Raw genomic sequence first — 23,414 nt, 5'->3', positions numbered from 1 at the left:
AATCATATTTCCCCATTCTTCCCTCGCACTAATGTTAACAGAGAGATATGAAAGCAGACTTAAGGAAATTATGACCTATCTGTGAAAACATGACAGCTTTAAGCAAGAATATTGGTCCTGCTTTGTATTATAGCCACATGTTCCTACTTTTTCAACAACCTTGAAAAATAAATATTTAAACTCCAATCTTCAATAAAGTCCCTCTACATTTGTTGTCAGCTTTTGCTTGTCTGCTTAGTGCCTTTAGTTCTTAGATGTTGCACCTGGAGATTCTTGCTTGCTTTATGATGTAGGTTTATATGCCCTTTAATTGAAAGCAAACCGCCTTAGATAAGCCAGTGACAACAATGTTACAAGGTCCACTTTCCGTTAAAAGGCAAATAGAAATATTAGGCTGTTCTCTAAAATGAAGAAAAACACATAAAAATACACCACAATCTGCCACACCACTTCCTTTATTGGAGATAAAACCCCATAGCCTAAAATGCCTCTTTTGTGTTTTCCCCCCCACAGGAGTGGGAGAGTTTAAGGAACTGAAGTTCTCAATGACCAATCTTTTCTCACTGTATAACATTTCTTTGCCCAAAGAAAGACTTTAGTCATAATGTTAAATATTATATTCATGTTACTACAATAACTATCAACTTTCACCCCAAGTTCTAATATTCTAATTATTACTTGTTCAAAGTACTTCATTAAAAAGAAAGTAAAAGTGAATATGGAAGGATGACAGGAACATATACCTCACTCGTAAGCAGTGCTTGCTATTCTTTTGTGGAGGTTAAAGTGAGTCTGTAAAATGACAGGAAGAAAAGGTGACATTATCTCTAAGGCAATATAATTTCTATAAGATAGCTTCATGATTTTAAGTAGCAATACGACAACTGATCAAAAAGGAAACAGCTGCTTAACATATGCTAAGGCCTCTGCCTGCATGACTGTGAGCATGTGAACTGGGACCTCTGGAGTTGTTACAATGTACAGCCTGCATGGCTGGATCTTGCAGTTGCATTCTTTTTTTTAAAAAGAGACAAACGTTACTGCTGATGGAATTGTTAATGCAACAAATGGTAGGTTTTAGAATTTACAAAAGTTCAAAATTCAGCAGTCTCCAAAAAACTACTGAGACATTTCAATTAATACCAAAAATATTACACTATGGGGAGACAGACTGGAAATATTTTTCCAATCACCTAACAGTGGTTTTCAAATAATCAGGGAAGGAAAAGCTTTCAAGGTTGAATAATTAAATGCATACAATGGAGGAATACCCCTCTGGGATTACTATCTTCCACCCAAGTTTCTTTGGTTTTAGATAAAAACCATACAGCCTCTTTTTGGTTTAATGAAAGACCCTAGACAAATGGGTTCTGTTCTTGACCTCACCAAACAGCACTTACTAGCCAAATATGCACATGTCTGGTAGGCACATTAGTAGAGCATCAAAACATGGCTTTATTTTAACTAAGCATTATAAAAATGTACAGATGTACAAATTTGCCTAGTATTTCATGGGGCTGTTGCTCTGTCTTCAACAATTACATTGCATTGTAGCTGTAAGACCAGATTTGTGGCAGTGTGTGTGTCATTAACAATTTTTCTACCAAGCGCAAATAACCCACTACAGACTGAAAACAAAACAAAACAAAGCAAAACAAAAACAAAGTCACCTTTACATTTGGTCATATTGATATTCAATGTAAGACCGCATGTCGCTAAGCAAATCATTCAAACTATAGTTGGGAGATACTTTCTAAACACCGTGGTCGTAAGAACAAGGAATTTAATGATAGTGCAAGCCCATCTGTTCATTGTCCTCAAAACAGAACAGGACCCATCTTCTCGTGAATTTAAAAAGACACTGGAATGTTTTTATGGGAAAGCAGTTCGAAGTAAAAAGTACTGATATAGTTATAGTGAATATCCATATCTCCTACTTCAACCCTTTCCCACCGGAATGTGAAAAGTGAATAAAGACAGCAACATTTTTCAAAAAGTTAACTTATATTAAAAATATTTTATAAACAATTTTAATACTACAAAGTAGTATTGCAATACAAAGCAGTTCAAATATTAACTGTTCTTTAAACTGTTAAACTTTATTATAAATTAAAATTTCTTTACAAAAAAAATTGCACATAATATTTGACCACTCTTAGGTTCTGATGCACTGGCATTTGCAATAGTTTCTTTAATCTTCAAGTTAAACAGTCTCGGCAAGGAGTCCAGAACGTAGAAAGGGCAATAAACAACCCTGTTAGAGCATTCAAGTGCAACTAGCAGACTTGTGGCCATGGCAGTTACACTTTCCTTAAGATGGACTGCTTAAGTTTTAAATCCTGAAATGAAGAATCTCAAAAGGTTTAAAGAGGAAAAACTAAAAGGGACTGCCGGCTTTTTACTGTAAACACAGCCCTGGAAATTAAATCCCAAACAAGAATCTCTCAGGCATCAGAGAGTGTCAAGTGAATCAGGAATAGCACAACATAAAGGAAGGGGGAAAAGTAAAAAATAAAAACAAAAACAAAGCAAAATGAAAATAAATGTCAGTCACTTTGAGGAACTATACTTACGTACATGATGTTATGAGAATCTGGCAGGGCCTAGAAGCAGGCCAAACAGGAAGTTCATTTATCCAAGCGAAGAGGGTCATGTTCATTGCTTCCGGTTTTGAGGATAGGATATTGTAGGGGACTTGATATAATCAGTAATGCTTGTCTGCCTTACACAGACCTTAGCCAGGGATCAGCCTAATCTTGAAGGATCATTCAAATAATTTTTGGCAATAATTATAAGGACTTAGAACTGACTGCACCCAGTGTTCAGTGATTCTTGCTTTCTGTTTTGTAACTGTTTAAATTTAAGAGCTCATTTAGGCTGACTCCAATCTCTTGGCACTTGGAAACTAGTTTTCTCAGGTTATCAGTTTTACCTCCTTCTGATGCTTCAAACAAGAGTTGCTGTAAAAGACAGGGAAGCATAGAAGTAAGACTTAGCTAGATTTTGAGCATTACCACATCAATGGATATGGCACATGCAGAAAATTTATAGGAAAACTTCAAGATGAAATAAAAGATAAAAAGCATTACATCTTTCCACAGTGATGCACAAAGAGGTAACTTCTGTAAGGCTCTCTGATATAAACGGTGGACCTATAAGATAGATATATATACAATTCCATCAGGAAATGTGGTGGAAAACACCTTCATAATCCTAACTATTTGAATGGTACAACAACATTCAAGACAACATGGTTATGCTGGATTTTGGAGTTTTCAAACATTTAGAGTTCTTAGGATGTTAACTTCTATGCTTTAATCCTTTTAAATTGAGAAGTCAACAAAAAGGGCAGAATAGCTATTCAAAAAAAAAAAAAAGCAACCCATCTGATAGTCAATCATGGCTTACCTCTCTTTGCCCCTTTAGAACAATCTCAGCAGCAATGGCTCTAAGGAAAAAAAAAAAAAAAGGAATATAGAAAAGGGAAAAGAAAAATTTATATATCTTTGAACAAAATGAGATACTACCACTGGCAGAATACTGACTGTGGGAATCTGAGTACAAAACTTCCTGAAAGTAACAGGCTAAATTTCCAAGGAGGGTAACCTATAGTGAAAAGAAAAATTCAACAATTTTTATCAACTTTACAATAATAAAGCAGGCCAGTGTTTTGAACATAAATAACGTTCATGAAAAATATTCATAATTACTAGTAAAAAAAAATACTTGGCACTGACACCTTTAAAAGAAAGAAGACATCAGATTATAATAGGGGAAAACCCCGCATTTCAAAAGAGATAGTCTTAATATGTGTATAGCAGATCTGTTTGTTTGATAACAGTATTGTTATCTATATGTTCTCCTTCAAGGAAAATTAAAACTATCCATTTTACTTTTAGAGGCAATTGTTAATGAGCACTCCTTCACTCTTGGTATAAAACCTCAGCAAGTGCCAAAAACAAATCTAAATTAGAAGAGAGATCTCTCCAGGGGGAAACAATAGATGTCATTTCAGATTTACCTGTCTGGAGCAAACCTTATAAATAAAAGCAATAGCTATAAAAACATGTACATGATTGTTGCATTACATTTTCCAGGTGGCCAGGCATGTTGGGATATTATATGTAAACATCTTGGCTTGAAGTTTCAGAATCTGAACATTGCTTTCTTCCCATTCATGTTGAAGTAGCCTGTAAAGTACATTCAGGAAAATGAACAAAAGCATTGCAAGTATAGGGAACTCCAAATGAGCTCTATGAGCAGAATGTTCGATGAAGCATAATTTTTGGTCAGTTAAATTCTATCAAGACTATTCAGCAGGTATTTGTAGAATGCCTCTTACAAAAATTACCCTGGGAAAGAAACATGCAAACTAGCAAAAGGTCCAGTCAAGACCAGTACCATCTTCAACAAACTAAAATAAGGCTGACGTATTCTTATAGGATACTAAAGCATTCTCTCCAAATTACACTCCACATTCCCCCTCCCCGTAAATGTTCTAAAATAATGAATTGATATATTAGTGCAATTTCTTGGTATTTTTCTTTCTTTATTAAACACAGTATACTTAATTGTGAATGTTTCTTGAGCTAAAATGTAGTAAGTACAGTGACTAATTATTAAGTTCTCTATTCTGAAAAAAAAAGGACAAGGATGACCTTAAGGAAATAAGAAGTATCAAAAGTGGAACTTTACCAACAAAACCAACAATTAAACTACCTATATTCCAAAATGCCTATCATTATAGAAACTACTCAAAACATCAGCACATTTTCTATTTCACATGTTTTATCAAAGGTGATGTTTTATAATACAAATTTCTATAATTAACTTTGGCAGATTAGCATGCTTACTAAAAATTTTTATTATAAAACGCTATGGCATTATTTTGTTACTCTTATCACATTCTTAGGCCTTTGAATTTTTTTCAGTCTCTTATATCATTTTCCTACATACATGCTAAGTGGAATGTAAATGCTCTAGAACACAAAGGAATATCTGATAACTATTTTAAGCACCTTATAATCCATAAAACAAGCTTAGAAACGTAAGACACAACTGATGCAGTGGAAATGACAGCACAAGTAGAAGCCAAAGCTTTAGTATGCAGTGTACCTTTTTGAATCAAAAAGCACAATTCCTGAAGGTTGAAATGGGTTTTACTCTATCAGAGCAGAAAAACTACAAAGAAATGCTCTAAAAAAAATATTCTAATTCAACGTATGAAATGCCTGGATAAGTGTTTCCCAAATGTAGTTTGAGGGCTCTAGCTCAGGAATCTGCATTTTAAATAACTATCCCAGGAGATTCTGATGCATGCTAATATTTGAGAATGACTGACGTATATGAAAAGAAGTCATAGTAGGACTTCCCTAGTGGCGCCTGCCAATGCAGGGGAAACGGGTTCGAGCCCTTGTCCGGGAAGATCCCACATGCCGCGGAGCAACTAATCCCACGCGCCATAGCTACTGAGCCTGCGCTCTAGAGCCCGTGAGGCACAACTACTGAGCCCACGTGCCACAACTACTGAAGCCCACGTGCCACAACTACTGAAGCCCACGTGCCACAACTACTGAAGCCCGCAGGCCTAGAGCCCATACTCTGCAACAAGAGAAGCCACTGCAATGAGAAGCCCGCAAACCACAAGGAGTAGTCCCTGCTCGCCGCAACTAGAGAAATCCCACACACAGCAGTGACGACCCAATGCAGCCAAGAATAAATAAAAAATAAAATTAATTAATTTAAAAAAAAAAAGTCGGGACTTCCCTGGTGGCACAGTGGTTAAGAATCCGCCTGCCAATGCAGGGGACACGGGTTCGAGCCCTGGTCCAGGGAGATCCCACATGCCGCGGAGCAACTAAGCCCGTGCGCCACAACTGTTGAGCCTGCGCTCAAGAGCCCACAAGCCACAACTACTGAGCCTGCGTGTCGCAACTACTGAAGCCCACGCGCATAGAGCCTGTACTCGGAAACAAGAGAAGTCACCGCAATGAGAAGCCCACGCACCGAAATGAAGAATAGCCCCCGCTCGCCGCAACTAGGGAAAGCCCGCATGCAGCAGCAAAGACCCAACGCAGCCAAAAAAAAAAAAAAGTCATAGTAACCAAAATATACATGGGTGGCTGCTTATCTCTTTAACACTTAAAAACCTCTTAAGTAATATTCCTTTGCTGCATAAAACATGCTCTGTGCTTATAATGCATGTACTACAGACAGATGGTATGTGCTTAGGGGACACGGGTGAACTTTACTTGAATTATATGCCCCCTTATAATCTGCAGTTTTCTGAAGTGACTAGATCTCCACATTGACTTTTACACGAATAGTTACATATTGCTTAACAGCTTTGAAATTAAAGTGGAAATGAGGCAATAGCCAAAGAGCAGACTATTAGCAAGTTTTCAAGAATAATTTTATATGAAGAGCCTATACAATTGAGCTGAGAATTTTATTTTTTCTTACCTCAGTGCAAGTCCAGAATTAGTTGGCATAATTGAGCAAAACCGTTCCAAGGTTTTGGAATGCTGGGTCTTTGGAATACAGCTCAAATAAAAGAAAATAACCTGTGAAGGTTGGGGAGGTGGGGAAAGGAATACAACAAAATGTGAAATCCAGTTACCTATGTGTTTTAATGAGAAAACCAAAATGGTCTTTAAGACATGAAGGTATAAATTATAACAATGTATGATGCTGTGAGTTATAGTTCCTGCCATTAATTATATTAGTGACTTTCCAAATATGAATTAGGAAATATGGTCTAGTGATGAGAGCCATAGACTGAGAACACTGACAAGAAGCCAGGAGTCCGGGTTTTCATTCCTGAGTCTACCTTTACTTGCTGTATAGCTGGGCAAGTCATAGGGCTAATAATACCTGCCACATCTTGCTCATGGAATGCCCGTGTGTAAATGACTTAATGTCCATAAAGTGGTTTGAGATCCTGGGATAAAGAATGGCATAGAAGTACAAAGCATAATAATTGGTTATCCCGGTAACAACAAAACCACCCCACCAAAAAAATAAATAAATAAAACACAGAGATGTTTTTGTCTATACTGAGCTTTAGTAGGAGCTTTTAGCTTACATGCACTGAATAAAAGGGGTCTCTGAAAATAAACCAATTTTTTAAAAACCCTTTGCTTCACTGCCTGTAAGAAGATGACCTTATAAATATATCACTATCCAGATTCTACTCTTAAAATTCCAAACAGCATCTGATTTCAGCTTTCTTATGTCCTATGAATAGCTATATCTGCTTGACAAAATACTGATAAAAAGAGCAGCTACAACATGTAAGCACATTCTTACTTATTTTGAAGTTATGGAATTTTTCATTCAGTAAAATGTCCAATTACTCAAGCAAAACATTACTGACATTATTACAATTACTTCTTTTGATCTCTCTTCTTTAATATGTATTAAACCTTAACATGTCTTCACTTTTGCTTCAATGCTAAATTTTCTTAAATAGAAGATAATCAATATGCACATTTTATCTTAACTGAACTTTAAAGGGCTCTGTGCCTAGATTTTGAAGAGATAAATAGAAAACATGGTCAAGAACAACAGTAAATGCTAGTAAAGTGGTCCTAGGAAAATCTCTCGATATTAAACAGGAGTTTTGCTATCATTTAAGTCCCCTACTTTTGTATAAATATCTAAAGAAAATAAGTTTTAAATTCTTACCCTATTATGAAATTCATAGTTGGACCAATAATCAGCACTGCTAAAAGGAATGGGGTATCGGGCAGGGACTGTAACCAAACATCTATTCACTAAATCAGTAAAAAATCTGAATTCCTGGACTTTGTTTCTGGATCCAGCAGCTCTATTATTGGCAAAGACAAGATAACTGCCAAAAGAAAAACATCATAATTTAGAATAATTAAGCCAGTAGTTCCCTAACAAGAAAGCTCATCACCCCTTCCCCAACCATATCCCCTTATTTCAAATCCCATTCTTATTAAGAGGAATTAAACTTACTCCAGCCAAATCTTCTGCACTATATCAGAGTTCATGGCCACCCCTAACGCTGCCTCATATGCCTCCACTGTCTCTTTAATACTTGATTGAAGAGGATGACAAAGGCTGTTTAAAAAAATGAAGGAAAACATTGTATGGCTACAGCTCAATTCGATCAGATAAAGGAATGACAAAGTATAAACATTAGAGATATTATTACAATAGAATCCTTTTTTTGATCTTTCTTTTTTTAGTAACGTATAAACCTTAGCATCCCTTAAATTTCGCTTCAATGACTTTAGCAACAGGTTAATTTTAACACAGTGTAATTCAGTAATAAATAACAAATGCAAGCCTAGTATGCAACATTTCTCTCCACAGTAGATAATGTCTCACCAGTATATCAGCCACAAATAAGGAACTTGGTGGTTAAACATTTCATCATCAAAATTTTCTTTACATAAACGGGCTGGAATATCAAGTGGTCCTGGGATATTTAAGAGATACCTGAGGAAAAAAATGTTTGAAATTATGCCTATGTACACATGGATTACTAATGCTTTTTTTAAAAAAGATCCTGTTTCAACTAAAACTTCCTTGAAATATTTTTATACGGTAATGAGACTTTATTTTCATGTGTATATGATACCGCTTTGGTCACATCTCTAGCATCATATATTTATTATCTTATACCTACTGAATAACTCTTCTAAAATGAATTTTTAAAATTTTATAGCCCAAATTAAACAAACCACCATAATCATCTAATGAAACTTAATTAAAAACAGAGAACAAACGAGACTACCAAGTATCTAAAATTTTCCCACAAAATCTGTACTTCCTTGAAAAAAAAAATTCTTTATAAAACTTGATATCTGAAAACAATTTCTCCCTCACATACACACAAATACCACTCTACATTTAATTTTAGACATGATATAAAAGCATATTCTACAACATATTGGCCCATAAGGCACTTGTCAAAAAGAGGTCTATGATCAAATAAGATTGAGAAATACCGCAAATTAAAGCCCCCTCTTAAAAAGCCACAACACATATTAGGATATTAAAGGCTCTAAGAAGCCAATCAGTAAAAAAAATCTATTTTACTTTGGTAATTCAGGTTTCCCAATATATTTGAATCTGTGTGTATAACATTACCAGCATCTTCAGGAACAATGTTTTTAAGGGAAATACGTTGATTTTTGAAAATGACAACCTAGTATAACTGTTCACAGTGAATTCAGCAATTATTTCAAGGAACTAAGTTTTAATGGATTAGAGAGGCTGTATGGCGGCTGGGGTGGGGGAGGTTGTCTGCTGGGGGCTGTAAGAAAGGGAAGAAATGCTACTTCTAGAAGGCAGATTATCATCCCGACTTGGCCGTAACTAGCTGTGTTACCATGAGTTAATCACTTAACTTCTAAGAATATTGACTTTTCTCAACTGAAAACTGCAGTAAGTAAGAAGAGATAACTTTAAATCTAATCTATGTAAGACTATCCCTACGCCAACTTCAGTAAGGTGAATGAAATCCCCAAGTTAACTTTTATGGTTATCTACTAGTCTTCAAATTGATTTGAAACACACGAAAATTACTCCATATAGATCTTTCTGTCTGTATTTATACTAAATTTTACACATAAAATTTTCCAGTATAGAGGGCTTCCCTGGTGGCGCAGTGGTTGAGAGTCTGCCTGCCAATGCAGGGGACACAGGTTCGAGCCCTGGTCTAGGAGGATCCCACATGCCGCGGAGCAACTGGCCCCGTGAGCCACAAATACTCAGACCTGCGCGTCTGGAGCCTGTGCTCCACAACGAGAGGCCGCGATAGTGAGAGGCCCGCGCACCGCGATGAGGAGTGGCCCCCGCTTGCCGCAACTAGAGAAAGCCCTCACACAGAAACGAAGAGCCAACACAGTCATAAATAAATGAATGAATAAATTAATTAATTAAATTAAAAAAATTTTTCCAGTATAAAATTTATACTAAATGTTATATAGAAAGAGAAATGACAGACTCTAATTCTAAATAAATATTACAGTTCTACATACTTTGCTTTACAATTTCTACTCATGAAATAAAAAAGTATTTTGAACTTATTAAGAGCACTGACTTCTCCTATTAATGAGCTTCAGCTCTTTTATTTTAAAATTTAAAAAATTTCTATCAATACCAAGTTAAGTATGGCAATGCTGAAAACTCTCTCACTTACTGCCATTCTCTTAATATTTGACTCAAAGATTTCCTAAGTTAATAGAAATGCATACTCTGTAAATAAGGACTTCAAATTGTCTAAATAAACTAAGCACAGGATACCTTTTCCTCATAATTCTTGGTGAATTATGAATTATAACTTTACACAAAAAAATTAATAAAGCAAGATGACTTAGCAAATAATGAGAAGATTATTTGGAGGTAGCCCACTTTCACATTTTTATTGTCACTTATTTATTCTGCTTCATTAAGCTGACATCAAGAAGATCTGAAGATCTTTGACCATGGCACAAACTGGCAGCATCTTCTTCAAAGCTAAAACAATTACCTCCATGCTGAAGGGAAGATCAGAACCAGCAAATCTTTAAAAGTCTGGTTCAGCCTTGAATTTATCCTGTGCTTAAGTCTGAGATGTTAAAGCAATCTAATTTAAACAGGGAGAAAGTCAGCATGGGGAAGCTAAACAATCTCTAAATTTCTCATACAACAGTTTAATTTTTCTCTATTAATTTGCTTTTTAAATTATTCTCTTGTAATTAATTATAAGATGTTAATCTATATGTAGCAAAGCAGAAAGACTTTCAGGAAGAGTACTAAAATCACTATGTCAATAAACTGTCTACCTACCATAAGAGGACAGATGTAAAGACTCAAGTCTGGTAAAGAATGGTGACCCAAACTTTTTGCCAAATCTCAAATAAAACTGCCATGTTCACAAAATATTCTAGGGTGGATAGACCACTGACTTAACAAAATGTGGGTTATTTTTGAAAATATGTTTTTATATAACACTGCTATACTGTGGGTGGGTGCAAGGAGGGAGCACCTAAGAAGAGAAAAATGTATGCAAGCATTAGACTTGCAAATATAAATCCAAGACTCTATCTTCACTTAGTATTTTCCACAAGAATATTTTTTAAGGAGATATCCAGCTTAGACCTTTCTTCTCTCAGTTCTTCCTAAAATACAATAAAGAAGTATGTCATGACAAGTATTTTCCTTTTGATGCTGTTTTACTTAGGATCAGCAAACTACACCTATCTTCATAAATAAACTTTTATTGGAACACAGCCATGCCTATTCATTAATATACTGTCTATGGCTGCTTTCTTGCTACAAAAGCAAGGTTGACTAGTAGTGACAGGCCATATGGCTTGCAAGCCTAAAATATTTACTACCTGGCCCTTAAGGAAAAAAGTTCGCTGATCCCTACAGAGAGATGAGGAGGAAGAAGGAAAGAGAACTTTAAAAGCCTCCGAAAAAACCTCACTCTTTACGATCTTCTGTGGCCTCTTATTGTTGTTAGAACAAGAACTCACAGGGAACAAATAAAGGTAGTAAATACAGAACTCTATATAAGCTACTGAGAAAGTGATGGTTGAGAATAGAATTCTCCAAAGTTTCTTACTCAACAACCTTTCAGAAGTTAAAGCAGTTCTCTTCAGAATCTTTTTTTTAAAAGGCATATTATTTACATTCACTTTAAAATCACCAATCCAATAAATTAAAACTCATTTTTTCGAAAATCACTGAGATTGTCTCAGGATAATTTGTTGCTACAGTATTAACTGCTAAAATTAACAATGGCAGTAATTAAAAGAAGCATGAATCACCATGGTGTTAACATAAATTTAGTGTTCTTAATCCAAAGAATGCAAAACATTTTACATCTTGTGTCCATTTTTATTAAATTCTACTGCCCTTATAACAATTCTGTAAGAGGGTATTTAAGTGTCTTAAAAAAAAAAATCAGTCTAAAATATAATCAATCCACCAAGAAATTGGTAATCTTTCCACTGAGCTACACTATTTCTCATTCCTCTACAAATCAAGAGTTCTACAAACTTACCGAAACAGATCCAAGTTACTATACTTCTCAAACCCAGGTTTAAAGAAGGATGCGATAAATTTCCGCAAAAATGGAAGAAGATTATCTCCTCGATTCTATTTTTAAAACAGAGAGGAGGGATACACATTAGGCTTACAATGTTTAATTAAAATCTTTCAAGGAAGGAAAAGGCACCCCCCACCGCCCTCCCAACCACTGATTAGATTAGGTTTTTTTGAGTAGGTGGAGGTAGAGATGACTTTTGTATTCTGATCTCCAAATTGAACTAAACATTAAACAGTTTAACACCCAATATACCACAAGCTCAAGTTTCACTCACCAATTTCACCAATTAGCCATTAAGCTCTATTTACATGTTTGGCACTGTGCTAGGTGTTGGGGGTAGGGGAGCTCTAAATCAGAATAAGACATGGTCCCTGCCATCTAGGAGTTCTTAGAATAGTATACAAAGTAGCTATAAGCAAAATTACAATGTAATGTAATTAAGTGCAGTGGTAGAACTATGCATTATGGCAGAAAGAGAAGGAATACCTAACAGTATTGCAAAGGGCAAAAAAGGATCAGTAAAAGCATCCTGGAGAGGCTGATGCCTGAAACATCTTAAAGGATGAATAAATGTGAAACATAAAAATATCATATTTAAGAATTATGAAAAAAAAATAATTATGAGTCTTTTTTTTTACCTGCGAGATGAAGAATTTGCACGTATGATAAAAAACCTCTGCATTCTGAAGATTTTTTTCAAATGCAGTAAGCCACACTGTCCTAGCTTTGTCGTGCTGATTTGTTTCCAAATATAAAGCAACAAGGGATTCCAACAACTGGCAGTTCATGGGACATGATTCCAATAAATATTTACAAAGCTTCACCGCAGCCTCATACCTTAAGAAGAAAAACACACATTTAAACACATGAAAAAATCAATTTTTAATATGAGGTTAACTGCTTGTCAATTAAGTTTTACCTCTCAAGAAGCTGGTACAGAACAATCATGTTTGTGTAAAGTGGAACACAAGCCTCTACTCTTTCCTCAACAGTAAGGCTCTCATCTGTGCAAGCTTTCACCGCATCTATCCAAAAACACCACAATAACATGAATCAAACATAAAATGAATTATGTGACTGTGTTATTTAAACTCTAAGGTAGCCTATTCTTTTGTTTGACTATATCTTATTCACCTTTACTAAACTCCTGGTTTTCACCCAAAGGAGGTATTTCAGATATCTCCAAATTCCTAAAATTGAATCTTTCACCCTCACTTTCCTGTTAAGAATAAAACACCCAATATGAGCTCTTGAATCTTTGCATTTATACTAAATTCCTGAAAAATTATGTCAAAGAAATTAAAGAATGAATTATCTTTTCATCTTTCTCCGACCCACTTCAAGAGGCCTTGCTCTGCTGAACGACAGCCATTTAAACATCTCCCCCTAAACTAGATCTTTTCCTTACTCCTTCAAACACTTTCCCTTTGTAAAGAGTCCTTTACTCGATCTTGCTACTTCTTAGAGAAAAGTCCTCCACTGTTTCACTTTGCACAACTGTCACCATTTCCTCCTTGCCCAAGGTGGTATGACTTCCCAGAACTGCTGAGTTTAAAAATGAATGCCATTCTGAAACAGCACTTTTGAAGTTCACTTATAAGGATCCTATCTAAACAAATCTATCTCTACATTCATTTTATCTGATTAGCATTTGATAATGTTCTTCCTCTTCTTTTTAATTTCTTCTTGCCTCTGCTTCCAAGAAATTGTTTATATTTTCTCTTGGTCTCATTCACTGACTCAATTCTCCCTTTTACCCCTTACTGCTATACTTTAAAATCTCCATTTCCTCAAAGAAAGTATCTCATAGCTTCAGCTGGTGAATAACTTACTGGGAGTGCATATTAAAAACTGTAAAGCACTATATAATACAAAAATTTCTATGTTGATAACTTTCAAATCCATTTCTCTATCCATAATTGTCCATTTAAGGTGCACTTCCTTATTTCCTTCTGCCAACAAGCATTTCCACTTGGATGACCAATTATCATTCACAAATACCACTCCTACTACCAAAATCAGTCTTCCCAATTCACCAGTTTTCTATTAGTACCCTTCCCTTTTCCTGGTCTCAAAACCCTGAAATCATCTTTGACTATTTTTTCTCTTCTTCCCTGACATTTAATCTGTCCCTAATCTCTATATGGTAACTTAAAATGTCTCCAATAAATACTCTCTCTTTCCCAGGTTACTTTTTTTAATGCCTCAGTTATGGCTGTCAGCTTCTGGTTGGTTTTCCTACCTTTGGTATCATTTCTCTCCAGCATATTCTTTCTTTCTTAAAGAATTTCTATTGCCATCAAGCCTACCATACTTAAAAGTTCTTGAAAATCTGGTATCATTTCCACTTATCAAGCTTAATTCCTACTGTTCTCCAGCACAAAAAGTCTCACTTTGATAAGGACTCTCCCTTCTTCTAATCTCCCTTTAAATCCATTGCACCAATTCCTATCTACTTGTTGCTTTTTGTTTATTTAGCTCCCCTAATAGGAACAGCCTTTTACTTCCTTTCTTCCTTAGTTTATTCAATGAACATTTACTACGTGCTCAATACACTGCTAGACATTATAGGCCCTTGAGAAATATAAAAATAAGACAAGAGTCCCATCTTTGAGGAGGAGGCCCACCATGTCAGTCACATTATAGGCAAGCTTCAAACTTCAGCTCCAAGTCCTAATTTGTCTATGAAGACATACTTGATCATGCCAACCTGCAATAATCTCTTCCCTCAGGTTTATGGCCTGTACCATGTAATTCTCTAAATCACAGATCCCAGTCTCTTCTCTAAGCACAGAATTTAGACTATATACTAATAGACAGTTATGTGGCCTCATATGTTTATTAATTATGTCAGATGTATAGATTTTATCTTCTGACTAGGCTATATACTTCTTATTAGAAGGGAACAGGCTTTATATCTTATATATGTTCCAAAGCAGATACCTCGGTTAGTACATAGAGGAATCAAACTCACTGACTGATGGAGAAAATATTAATTACTTGAAAAAAATAAGATATTATCTTTTAACTTTCACCTTGATAGATTGCTTTACAAAAATTTACCTGGTTCTATGATTCAATCAACTCATTAAACCTATGTAAATATGCTATATTATGTACATATTTAGCTGATATCCTTTGCCATAATCAGAAAAACGTGGCTTTCGTAGATGCCAATGCTCATCTTATCTGATTCAATCCTTAATTTTTTAAGCATTTATATAATAAAATGTAAAACTTGCAATACATAAATTTGTTTCATTTAATTTTGAAGAATCATAATAAGCGATAAGTTGATGTTCTAAATAATTTATAAACATTTATACTTACCTTCAAATACTGCTAATAACATGTCAGGATTAGTCTTTACATCTTCAACTGCTTGCCACGGCATTAGAAATGGTTCTATATTAACAATTCTTGAAGGATTGGCATTAGACGGATCATAAAATTTTGAAGGGAGAACGTTGAATTCAATAAGATGTATGTAGGCCAGCCATGCCAAACATCGATCACTTGTTTTAAGGTGTTCAGCTACTATTCCATCATTAGCCAATTTCAATGCATTCTAGGTAAAATGGAAAAATAATCTGAAGGTGTTTTTAAAAATATTCCTAATAAGATTCAACTGTGAAGGCAAAGAAGATTAAAAGTGTTTTATTTCTTTGGCATGGTTCTTAAATACCTAAGTCAAAATTCTGATACTCACCAATTTTTTTAATGGAAAAACTCTTTAGAGATATCAATACCAGACTACCATAATTTTTATTTTATTTTATTTTATGCTAAAGTTTATGACATAATTAATGAAAAAGTTAAATTTATTTGTACATTTTAAGTATCTTGATACTCAAAATCTAGTAAGATAAAGAGAAAAGAGTAAAAATAAAAAACCTCACCACACCCATATAGAAGATTTTCACTATGGACTAACTTTTTCCCCTTATGGTTTGAATACTGAAGTTTATTCTGGTGGGTGCTCAGCAAATATTATTTTCATTTAAACATCATAAACACTCTAAATAAGGTATTATCCCTACTAAATAAGCAAAGGAGGAAACAGCTATAAACTTACCCAAATTCACACAACTTACCAGTAAGTGGCAAACAAGGATTCAAATCTAAAGCCTGTGTCCTTATCTTTCAACAATGCTACCTGTACTATTTTAAACCTTCAAAAAATTCTCTACAGAATGTCATTAAATGCTATAATAAATGTTTACCTGTAAAACTGCAAGTGCACTTTGGCATCTTCCAGTAAATATGTGTAGCTGAACTCTAAACAACAGAGCCTCTAAAAGCTGAAAGGACAGAATATCTGATGTTTCCCGCTTGGCTGCTCCCATCAGGAACTCCACCATTCTCTCACATACATAATCCTTTTCTTCAAAGGTGCTTTCTAGGTGCAGAAACTGCCCAAAGGAATTTCATATGATTACTCCTGCTTCATAACAATAATCTAAAACTACAGATTTTTCACATTTCATTAAGAAACTATCACATATTAAAAATTCAATTTCTATAAAAAGGATAATTACAAATATGTATAAACCCATTGTACAGTACTATAACCTAAATTTCCCCTTCTACCACAAGTTGGAAAGTGGAATCAGATGAAAACTAAAACAATACAGATATACTCTCAGAATTATCACTAAAGCAATTTCACGTCTCCTTTCCTTGAATAAGTAAGTGGCAGCAAGACCATGATGGATCTCCAAAAGCTCACGTTTATGATCACATACAATCTAAATTGCTCAGGTGTGTGACTGTATAAAAATTTTGAGAATAGCATTCATATAAGAAATATGTGACAAAATAATTAAAAGATTTAATCTTTTAAAGAAATTAAGAGGTCCTTTAAAGACCAAACAACTGGGCTTCCCTGGTGGCGCAGTGGTTGAGTCCGCCTGCCGATGCAGGGGACGCAGGTTCGTGCCCCGGTCCGAGAAGATCCCACATGCCGCGGAGCGGCTGGGCCCGTGAGCCATGGCTGCTGAGCCTGCGCGTCCGGAGCCTGTGCTCCGCAACAGGAGAGGCCATAGCAGTGAGAGGCCCGCGTACCGCAAAAAAAAAAAAAAAAAAAAAAAAAAAAAAGTAAAGACCAAACAACTTAAGGAAAAACATTACACCCTATAATTTGTGGTGATCAATAGCATTAACTTTGGTACAAGGCTGCAGGTTAAAAGTCAAGCATTTTTCATTGTCTAAATCTATTCAGTGAGTTAGGAGAGCAAGAAAGTGGCGAGTTCTTTCATTCAGGGATACCATGTTATCCAAATCTATCTGTTCTGAATTTCAGTTAGCAAGTAAATGGCAGATCTGATAGTAACAGTTTATATGAAAGTTTATCTGAATCTAATAATTCCTGAGTTCAGCTGGTTAAAAGTTCACATATTAATGAATATTTATTTTATAAGTGAATTAATCATAATTTTAAGTTTAAGCCTGGGTAAGAAACACCCCATTTTTTCAGAGAATGGGGAAAAACCCAGTTTTTCACCAAATCTTTTAAACTTAGCAAGGTTCGATATTAGTATGATTTACAGATAAAGTTTTTTCCATAAGTAACAAGGGTATATAATAAAAATACCAAATTATTTCCTGGCTTTCATGAAAATGTTATATAAGCATAAGAAAAAAAATTTTTTTAATTATTTTCAGGTGCTTAGCAAAAAATTCATTTAACTTTGCCCAAACCAAAACTGCTTAAGAATAGGTTAGTCTAAAATGTTTTAAAATGTTTATGTTTCCTCATTACTAATAAAGTAAACAACAACAACAAAAATCACCTCTTCACTAAATACTGTCTTGTTTAGTCTAAATTAATCCTGACCCAGAGAAGTGGTTTTGAGGTTACTGAACAGTGAGAGTAAGGTTATTATTATATCTATATGCAGACAAAACATATGATCTATTAACCTACACATCAATATTTAAGATGACCTAAAGAATTATTGATAACACACACAAACACACACACAACTTTATCTTTTCTACTCACAGTCCAAAAACTTTGATAATCAGGAGCATATTCAACAGCTGTTTCACACATTTCCTGCACCTCCTCCTTGGTTCCTCTTTTTGAGAACAATCTGAGGTAATGACACCAAATTTCTGGATTGTCTTTGTTGTTTTCCAAAGCTCGAGCCAGAACATTTAAAGCAGAATCCAAGGACTCGGAACATAGCCTACATGTTTGAAAGAAAAAGCAGGACCATTTTTTTTTAACGCTTGAAGATACTTTTAAAATCAGTCTAGTTCTAATAAGTCAACTTTTTAATTCCATTTTCTATTAGAACCTACCAAGAAGCTAGAATCACCAATGACAAAGGGAGGTAGATTAAGATTTTAAATCACATCCATCAAAAACAGGTCCCGATTTCCCACTGACCCAACAATTCCCTTTTAAGTGGATGTTCAATGCGCATTTACCAGATAAAAACAGTGTTATAAAACCACTAGATTATCAACTTCAAATGTACTTTATGTCCATATTCAGCAATACCTTTTATGATTTACACTGGTCTGGGAATGGGAAAAGTTAAACAAATCTCCCTCAAGGCCAGCTACTACCAGCACAAAATAATCAAAGCTTTCAATGTAATAGTTCTTTTCAACAGTCAAGGGCTTGCTATCTCTTGGAGAAGAAAACTGTCTCTCATGATCCTATTCATAAAATAATGTACAGTTTTTTGGCCTTCACTCAGTAAATGAGTCAGAAAAGAAAACACTGTAACTTATCCTATCAACATGAAAATGACACACAGGTAAGTTAAATAAGCACCATGTTCAGGTATGTGCGATGTATTAGCATTCTGCAGTGCTACCTTAAAAACGTTTTTATACCAAGTTTTAAGACAGAGCAGCCTGTTTAAAAAAAAAAAAACCTTACTATTGTAATTCTAAAATTACAGTAATAAATATTACTCCTGGTAGTAAGAGATTATTCCTGGCAATCCTATCAACAAGTAGGAGTCAAAAAACACAATTATGTAATAGGAGCTGTCATTTTTGAGATAAATTACTATTTATCTTATTTGAACACACATAACATAACACCACACACAGAAAAAAGTCAATTCACCAGAATTTAGAGGTTCTTAGACAAGCTTGAAATCTCCAAATTAAAACTAACATGAAATTTAACCTGTTCCACTGTGACTTTATCACAATTTTATTGAGACCATGACTACCTGACTTATTAAAATATCCAATGATTAATTCTTGGACCACTCAGAATTTACTGTTTTAACTGACACTGCTTTGAAATAAGAGCCTACTTAAGTTAAAAACTGTAGCTAATTTATTACCCATACACTAAGCCATGCACATAACTCAAGATCTAATCTTAAACTTTTTCTAATAGCTTTAAAACAATTAAGTGCTTTTGGCTTTGTCAAAAAACAAAGACTCCATTGATAGTAGCAAGGAAACCTGATTACCAGAGATGAAATAAACTTCAAACATAAAAATATATATGTGCAACAGTTTACACAAAGATAGAAGGGGACGTACCCCTCATTTTGATTCAGGTACTTGTATGCAAGCTTGAGCCAAAGTTGTACATGAGAAGGATTTTCAAGCACACTTGCTTCTAAATTAGCAATGTCATCAGTCTCATTTGTAAAGTATCTGACATCATCTGGAGTGACAACTGTATCCAAAGCTGGAACATTTATTCGGTTCTCTGTCTGGAAGACTATAAGAAAAAGCACCATTAGCTTCACAATTTCTCTAAATCCACAAACCCAAGAAAAAACGATTGGCCTTATCTTTAAAATAATCTAAAAATCTAAAGCTCATAGCTTTAAGGTAGAGCAATCATATAGTTTACTGTCCAAACCAGGAAACTTCTAAGAGTAAAAAGGGATGTTAATAAAAATTACACCAGGATGACAGGTATAAACTAGGACTCTGCTGGGCAAACCAGAAGTATGACCTCTCTACTCTAAGAGTAAATGACATCAACTGATAATTCACATTCATTAAGTTTTAAGAGAATTATAATAATTTATGAAGATGATTTATTCCATATTCCACTACATCTACATTAGAGAAAAAGTGTTAATGTAAATAAGTACAGGAGAGCATATTTGCTAATCCACCAATAGTAGGCAATTAAATTATGCAAACTTGAGAATATAATGTAAGATGTATTCGACAATAAGGCACTCATTTATACATTACTTTGTTCACTCATTTAATTCATTCATTCTGTGAGCCTACTGCATGTCAGAAAACACAGACTCAAAGATAAAATAAAATAGAACTCCTGCTCTCAAGAAGGACACAGGCCAGGCAGTAGTTCTCAAATGGGAGCAGCACTGCTCCCCTCTCCCCACTCAAATAATATTTAAAGCTGTCACATTTACTAAAGGGTGATCCATGCATTTACTGGGCAGGGGTCGTGAAAACAAAACATCCTGCAATATAAGGCACAGTCTTGAACTAATTGCCTTAAACGCCAAGCAGCATCACTTTTTTAAAAACAGAAACTTTTAAAAGGCTAGTAGATTACACCAAAAGATTAGCAAAGTGTTAGCAAAGTGTAACACCACAATTTAATGATTCTGGATCTTAAATTCCTTCTTACCATACTTAATAGGTCCTGTAGACTGTTCCTCATCACTACTGAAATTATTCTCTGAAATAGGTTTTCTCCAAAACTTTGGCTTCCACTTTCTTTTATCTTTGTAGGTTGTAAATGGAGGTGCTAAAGTAGACAGGAGAAGACTGCTGGTTAACAGAACTAGCCTTTTATAGTTTTGAAGGATACCCAAATGGTACTCAAAAAGAGCTAAATTTATTCTATCATGTTATTCAGACATGGTATACATATATTTCTACATAATGCCAAAAAATTTGTTCTCATAAACTCTAAGGTCCTTTTGTGTGAGAGAAAGATACATATACTCACTATGGCCTTTACTTTCATTGATATTGCTCACAAGGAGAACAGCCATCTGGTCCATTGACATTCGATCTTTGTTTACTCCAAAAAGTTTCTCAACATATTTTTCTGAAATTAGAGCAATGCTATCTTCATAAAAAGTATAAAAAACACGGATTACAGAGATGAGGCTAATTAAAGAGTATGAAGTAAAGAATAGTTTAAAAATTAAAGGTACTAGTCAAAAACACCTATGGCTTTCTAAAGGGCAGGGTCTACATTATCTTAACTACTACAGCAAATCCTATCATATCATGCACCCCAATTGGGACTGAAAAAAAGTATTTCCTAAAACAACCTAGGCAAGTGAAAATTAAAGTCCCTAATTAGGAATGACTAAATAGATTCAGTGATGTTACCATCACTCTGAGTTGTGATAATACTGAATTTAACAAACACTAATTCCCCTACTTCGAAAGACTTGTAGTTTAAGGTTTAATATTTGGCACTCAATCTGGGAAAAAGCGTAACAACACTTATTCACAATGTCTGGCAGTAATCTATGCTTTCTACAGTGTCAAAGTGTATAAAGTCCTTTTTTATTTCATTGTAGAATCTGAAATTATAGTCACCTCAACTTCTAATCCCCCTCTATTTTTGAAAATAGTAAATAAAAATAGGGTCTATTTTTAAATCATTGGTATTATTTCTATACTATATTAACATATTCTTCTAAATAAAGTGAAATATTTAGATGAGCTCCGTCAAAAGAACTGTCTGCAATAATGGAAATGTCTCACACCTGCAATGTCTTACTGGTAAGCACTTACCAATACTGAGCTCAATAGTACCTACTGAGCACCTGAAATGTGGCTAGTGTGACTGAGGAAGCAAATTTTTATTTAATTAACTTAAATAGCAACACATGGCTAGTGACTACTGTACTGGACAGAGCAGATCTAGATAAAGTGTCAAAGATGAACGTATTGAATTATTATGGCTATTTAAAGATGTCAACAACTGAATATAAAACTTTTAAATTGCCTAAATTCAATTTCACTTGGGAAACAAGAGGTCTTTAAAACCTGCTGCAGCAGCAATTTCTTCATCAGTGCTTGTCTCTGAACAACCAATCAAAGACAGATTATATGACAGAATGTCCTGGAATAGCTGTTTTCGGCTAAGCGTATAGTCTTGTGTATGCTGCCTAAAATAAAATAACAACACAGAAAAGATAATCATGTATATATCAAAGTTACATAACCAAGACTGCCTTTTAAATTATAAAATGTTAACAAATAAAAACTACTCACCACTGACAATCATCATCATTACATGTTCCTGTTAAATCAAAACGGCAGAAACACTGATCTGGTTCGATCATATTACTATATGATACTGAGCTTAGGGGAAGTTTTTCCTTGGTTCGATAGTATGGACTAAATCTAAGAAGAGAGGTAGAGAGGCACATTACGATGCTCCATAAACATTCCTCAGAAATTTTAAAATTTTTTCATTTTTTCTTTCTCAATTAAAGTTTCTATACTTTGAGCTTACTATTTATCTAATTACTTAATACCAAAATTAACTCTAGAAAACAACCAGAATATCAAGTCATAGGGACAAACTACTTTTATACCCAGACATAAAATATCTGAAATAGAAAACAAAGAACAAAAATATCCTGTATTCTAAACGTAGCATTTTCCTACCACATAATAAAATGCTGTATAACACTGGTATTTCTTCCACACATTACCAGCCAACCAAAAACTAGAGAAGAAGTCTATACTACCTGGTAGGTGTTGTACGATTTTATGATTAAATCATACCGATTCAATAGTCTCACAGCTTCTAAAGAGTCTTTAAAAAAAAAAGAGACAACCTCCCAAAGTTAATCATCTGAAAGTGTCAAATCAATTTTAGGAAAGCTAGCCAATGCATTCCTTAGAGTAACAATAAAATTAAAAAGCAAAAATTTTAAATTCTCCTAAGACTCCAGTTATTTTTCCTAAAATCCTTAACAGATGTAGTAATTCAGAATTCTCCACAATTTCACCAGTAGCCAGAAATTAGGATTTGATAAGAATTAGTAAACCCAAGTGTAAGTTAAATCTTACTTCCTGTTTGGTTCAAGTTTGACAACAAGGCACTTAAATTTTTATATTCCCTAAAAGGACAAGTTCATTTCTGAGCAGCCATGATTCAATTTTTTTTTCATGGTCATCACACATTCCAGATTAAGGTATCATTAAGAACAAGGAGCAATCCTGAACCTCAAGTTTACTGAATCTTTCTTCTATACCTGTAAGACTTAAAAACTAGAAGGGGACTATGGTAGGGTCTAAACGGACATGGCTTCACTTCTGTTGTTTTACTCTGTCCTGTCACGAAATCCACATCCACAGAAATCTCCTGCAAAAGAAAACAGAAATTTCATAAGGTAGT

At 34.6% G+C, this 23,414-nt stretch overlaps 1 protein-coding gene across 2 annotated transcripts in view; it reads right to left on the bottom strand.

Moving 5' to 3' along the window:
- Positions 1 to 2,073: 2,073 nt before the first annotated feature.
- ZFC3H1 (zinc finger C3H1-type containing) overlaps positions 2,074 to 23,414 on the bottom strand; it is a 49,262-nt gene continuing 27,921 nt past the window's right edge. For both annotated transcript variants that reach the window (XM_081249558.1, XM_081249557.1), the window contains exons 16-35: positions 23,272 to 23,381; positions 22,280 to 22,411; positions 22,052 to 22,173; positions 20,994 to 21,095; positions 20,670 to 20,789; positions 19,592 to 19,775; positions 18,078 to 18,264; positions 16,297 to 16,485; positions 15,404 to 15,641; positions 12,993 to 13,098; positions 12,712 to 12,910; positions 12,029 to 12,123; positions 8,359 to 8,469; positions 7,984 to 8,088; positions 7,687 to 7,852; positions 6,463 to 6,563; positions 4,089 to 4,190; positions 3,409 to 3,448; positions 3,090 to 3,152; positions 2,074 to 2,960 (exon numbers count right to left, since the gene is read on the bottom strand). In XM_081249558.1, coding sequence (XP_081105684.1) covers positions 2,823 to 2,960; positions 3,090 to 3,152; positions 3,409 to 3,448; positions 4,089 to 4,190; positions 6,463 to 6,563; positions 7,687 to 7,852; positions 7,984 to 8,088; positions 8,359 to 8,469; positions 12,029 to 12,123; positions 12,712 to 12,910; positions 12,993 to 13,098; positions 15,404 to 15,641; positions 16,297 to 16,485; positions 18,078 to 18,264; positions 19,592 to 19,775; positions 20,670 to 20,789; positions 20,994 to 21,095; positions 22,052 to 22,173; positions 22,280 to 22,411; positions 23,272 to 23,381 — 2,610 coding nt within the window. In that variant the 3' untranslated portion in view covers positions 2,074 to 2,822. The remainder of the gene's footprint in view (positions 2,961 to 3,089; positions 3,153 to 3,408; positions 3,449 to 4,088; positions 4,191 to 6,462; positions 6,564 to 7,686; positions 7,853 to 7,983; positions 8,089 to 8,358; positions 8,470 to 12,028; positions 12,124 to 12,711; positions 12,911 to 12,992; positions 13,099 to 15,403; positions 15,642 to 16,296; positions 16,486 to 18,077; positions 18,265 to 19,591; positions 19,776 to 20,669; positions 20,790 to 20,993; positions 21,096 to 22,051; positions 22,174 to 22,279; positions 22,412 to 23,271; positions 23,382 to 23,414) is intronic.

The sequence above is a fragment of the Mesoplodon bidens genome (genome assembly GCF_964165515.1).
Source record: "Mesoplodon bidens genome assembly, chromosome: 11".
Taxonomy (NCBI): Eukaryota; Metazoa; Chordata; class Mammalia; order Artiodactyla; family Ziphiidae; genus Mesoplodon; species Mesoplodon bidens.
This window is presented reverse-complemented; position numbering and strand designations above follow the sequence as displayed.